General features: G+C 45.1%; 1 protein-coding gene across 4 annotated transcripts in view; it reads left to right on the top strand.

The window, feature by feature from the left end:
- stau2 (staufen double-stranded RNA binding protein 2) overlaps positions 1–3,850 on the top strand; it is a 98,221-nt gene extending 94,371 nt beyond the window's left edge. For all 4 annotated transcript variants that reach the window (XM_080855034.1, XM_080855033.1, XM_080855035.1 and 1 more), the window contains one exon: positions 2,399–3,850. In XM_080855034.1, coding sequence (XP_080711160.1) covers positions 2,399–2,492 — 94 coding nt within the window. In that variant the 3' untranslated portion in view covers positions 2,493–3,850. The remainder of the gene's footprint in view (positions 1–2,398) is intronic.
- Positions 3,851–4,821: the final 971 nt, after the last annotated feature.

Below are 4,821 nucleotides of genomic sequence, written 5' to 3' on the forward strand. Positions count from 1 at the left end.
CTTACAAGTACATGATAATGAGTATTAGTGTGTACGCTCCTCATCAAAGTGTTGTGTATTCTTTGTGTGGTGTGTGTCTTTGTGTGGTGTGTGTCTAATTTAAAGAGTGACTGGCGTTTAGAAAGCTTTGTGTTGTCGTCGACATAAACTGCCACAAGATATAAGGCACTGTTGAGGTACTCTAACCTCCATCTGTTATACGAAGTGGACACTGAAGTGACGGATGTTCTTGTTCTGTTGTTGTGAAATGTCCTCTCCTTCCTTTTTCTTCAAAACATGGGCGCTAAGGCATCACAACGCTAAGATGGACGTGAGCGCAGGTGTTAGATTGTTAGTGCTTGCGCGACTGGACATAAAGAGTGTCCTCGCTCTGTTTGGTGCTAAATTCAAGAGTGTTTGACACCGCGAGGCACCGTGAGGTTGGTCCTGGTTGCCTTCACCGGGGCCAACAGAAACCAGGTGTTCTGATCGAGTGGACGTGCCGAATGCTATGAGCGAGTGTAAGCATAATCCGACACGCCGCGGCTAATTTCACAGAGAGCCCGGGGACGTTAATGTACAGAGCGGTGACCTTAGGCAGGCGCATGTTGTTCCTGTGTGCACGGCAAGACCACATGCAGTGCCACATGCACCGTCACCATACTGCTTTTATGGGAAAGTCATTGCCAAACCAAACCGAACTAAATGAGCAAGCGCAGAAACACATTTATGCTATTTATATCTGCAATTGAATGGAAAACACTGTAATGATCAATGGATGTTGCACTGCTTATTTTATCAAGAGTTATAGTGGAATATCTTGCACGCTGTTTTCCCATTAGTTAAATAGTTTATCTTATCTTTTTTTCTGTCTTTTTCTATTCTGGACAGCACGTGGCAGGGTGAAAACAATTCCTCGATTATTCTCCCATACTCCCACCGTCATAAGCTGACTCACCACGTTTAATTTAACAAAGAGCCTTTAGACAGTAAATCACTATCAACACTGACCTATGCTGGTTTTGTGCATTAGATTGGTCCTCAAGTCACTGGCAGGATAGAGACAGGGAGTGTGTGTGTGTGTGGCAGGGACTCTGGTTACAGACAGAGGAGGCAGGCCAGGATCTCGTGTAGATGTGAGCCTCGGACATGGATGTGATTTGTCCTTTAAATGTCACCGACTGACGGGCGAGTCACCTCATCTCACTGAGTGGCTGAAAGAGATTAAACAAATGCAGACGTGAACACACACACACTGTCATGCTGATACACGCTTACATACACACACACACACACACACACACACACACACACACACACACACACACTGACACGCAGAAGCAGACATGCACATGCATATAGACATGTGTCAGTTTATGTGTATGTGAGCACGTACGTGTTTGTGCACGTGTGTGTGTGTGTGTGTGTGTGTGTGTGTGTCCATTCGGGGCCTCCCCCAATCGTTCATTCTCCCATTCACACCCCTCTGCTGATATTTCCATCAGTGTGTTTTCCACCAGTGGAGAGTGAAGCAGAGCGAGCCCAGTGCATTTCCATAGGCCTCCCCGCGCCCAGTGCATTTCCATAGGCCATCCCGTTGCATTGTCACCGGGCTCTGTCGGCTTTGCATGATTTTTATCGCTGCGCAACTGGTATTCTTCCGAGGGCGGTGGCTGTGGGAACCCACGGTGGCGGATTCTCTCCGACGGCCGTGGTGCCGCTCTGTGCCAACCTTTTGACTATCTCATCCGCCGACCAGCTGGGCCCTGGCGAGTGAAATACGAGTGGGGGAAGCCGCGGGCAGACGGCAGGAAATCGCTGAAGCCATTCAAGAATATTTTCATAGTAGGTGTGTGCCTGGAAAAGGTCACCGAGCTGTTTTCTCTCCATGGCACCAGCGACAGAGAGAAAGAAAGCGGGAGAGAGAGATATAGGGAAAGAGGGACAGTGAGAGAGGGGAAGGAAAAGGCTGCCTAGGCTCATCCTCCCTATCATCACAGATTCAGGAGTGTGTTGGAAGGAAAAAGGCTCTCCAAAAGCCATTTCCAGCCAGGCCTCAGACTACCCAAGATGGGTGGCAGCCACACAGGGAGAAAACACCAGAGAAGCCAGAAGATATTTATGTTTCATTAACTGCGTGTTTTGACAGGGTCTTTTTCTTCTTCATTGTATCACTTGAGGTGTGTTTGCCTGTGTCTGTGTCTGTGTCTGTGTCTGTGTCTGTGTGTCTGTTTGTCTGTGTGTCTGTATGTGTGTCTGTGTGTGTGTGTGTGTGTGTGTGTGTGTGTGTGTGTGTGTGTGTGTGTGTGTGTGTGTTTGAGAGAAAGTGTGTGTGTGTTTGTCTGTGTGTATGTGTGTGTGCTGCGCGCTGATCCAACTTTGAATACCTGTGTGCCCTTCTTGCCTCCTCATCTTTCAGACAAGTGAAACATCTGGCCGAGAGGACGGACACTAAACAGACTAACTCAGGCACCACCACTCAGGACTGCAAGGATTCAAAGGCCGTCGTCTAGGAGATGACCCCTCAACCCACCCACCTACCCACCCCCAAAAGCACCCCTATACCTCCCTAACCTGGCCCGATCCCCCCCCGCTCACGACGGCCACTGCATCCTTCCAACCGTGTCAACATGCAATTGGGTGGATGAGTTCTAGGAATCACCATGACAACGAAGCATTAACCAAGTCTTATGTGAAGACAACACTATCCTAACACGTATACGGAGACATTTTTAGCAACACTTGCATTTACGAGAAAAAGCGATCATGAAACAAACGAAACGAAAAGTCGAAAAAAGACAGAATGAAAGAAAACAACAGAAAAAAATGAACCAGTAAGCAAATGTGTAATAATGAAATCAATTGATGAACGGAATGCATGGTACCGATCAAGGGAAATTTCAGTGACTATACTCTCGAGAATTTCCCCGTTTTGATAGATGTTTTTTTTTCTTTTTTTTTTCTTTTTCTTTTAAAAACCTAGTCAGCAAGTGGTTTGTACAAAACGATGCAACCATCATGCCAGAGTTGAAAATGGAATGTCATGACAGAAATACAAAGTTGTAGGCAGTAGCAGATTTCTTTTTTTTTTTTACGTATATTGTTTTCTTTTTTGTTTTGTTTTGTTCTTAATCTATGAAATAACAATGCTTGACTATTTAAAAATTAACCAATGCCAGTGCTGTGAGCGTTGTAGTTGTTGTCTTCATATATAGTCACCCAGCTTAACCTTTTATGCTGACATAAAGCATTCATCTATCTATATGGATGTGTTTGACTTTGCAGATTAACACTAAAGGAGAGTTACATGTTATCAAAACAGAAATAAACTGGTCGTAGAGTTATTCAGTCCTCAGCAACTCAAGTGGAGTTGTCCCCCAAGCCAAGCGGACTTGTGTTGGCTTTACGAGTACTGCTCTGCCCTTTAATAATTTCATTTGTTCGAATAGAATTACTGTAGAAGTCTCAGTGCACAAAGTCTGGTGGGCATTCATTCTAAACCACGGGCCAAAAGAGATCCCTCGTCATGGAAACAAGGAGACCATGTGTGAATACGAGAACAGTATTGGACAAAAAAAAACAAACTAAAAAAACCTCTCAGCTGATCTAGTAATTCTATTTCATGGCTATGTCTTGCTCCCTACAGTTTTGTTAAACACATGTACACCCATTTTGTGTGTTGTATCTAAGGCATCAACTGAGTGCTTTTAATGACTGCATTCTGAGGCCACCCTCGTGAGAAGACACACAGCCGTCTGGTAGAACGCTGTTTCTCCTTTCAGCTTAAAAAGACGTCATCGAAAAACAAAGACTACAACTTGAAGGATTTTCAAATCCAAGAAGGATGTATCTCTGTGAACACACACTATGATGGCAGAAATGTGTCAGAGAAAATGTTACTGAAATGCAGTAAAATCACATCAGTTCATGTTGAAATTGTGTCAGATTGTTTTTCTATCTGTGTCTTTGTGACATTCAAACACCAATAGAACAATTAATGAGTTTGAATGTTTCCCTCTTCGAGCCAAGCGATGCATGGGATGACTGAAAACCAACGCAGGCCTAACAGTTCTCTTTGGCATTTTTGTCCTGGAAAGATATGTGTCTCACACAGGGCAACCTCTTCAGAGAGGGTTTAATTTCGTCTTTAATCAGAAAAACAACAGGAGAATGCGGCGTTGTACCAGCACCATGGCTGCTTGAGTCATCAGTGTTATGGATTTTTCACCGTTTCCACCAGTACACTCATTGCCCCTTTCATCTGCAATCATCTCCCTACACACATCAGCACATCAGCTTCCTCAGGTCAAGTCTAGCATGAAGTTCTCCCTGGATTCATCAGCTATCATAAGTCCTTTTATGACCCTACACAGCTAAAAATGCTTATTATTACCGCTGCTGATATGGACATTAGCAGAGCTACTGCATCTAGCACTACCACTTGTACAACCTCTGACAATTTCGGACGGATAAACTGCAGACATGGCTTTTCAGGCAGCGGTTCCCTACCTAGATAGCAGTTCATTCTGACACTGATATGGCACGGATCCATGTAGGTTCAAGGCCAAACCCATTTTCGGGTCTGCTTGGTATCAAACTGTTCTCGCAGCGCCTACCCATCTCAGGCCGTGCTGTCTGGGTCTGTGTTTGTACGTTTGCCCCGTCCCCCAGTGGGGTATACAAGCCCGTCTGAGTAGGAGCCGTGTTTGTCCCGCTCTCATCCTGTTTCTTCCTCTGGTGAGATAATGGACTTCTCAGGCATGCTTTGGAATGGCGTGGTGTTCCGTGTAGAACTGGATACTTGCTTAAATTGATGTGTAGCCATGCAACCCAATAACAAAC

Source organism: Sprattus sprattus (genome assembly GCF_963457725.1).
Source record: "Sprattus sprattus genome assembly, chromosome: 17".
Lineage (NCBI taxonomy): Eukaryota > Metazoa > Chordata > Actinopteri > Clupeiformes > Clupeidae > Sprattus > Sprattus sprattus.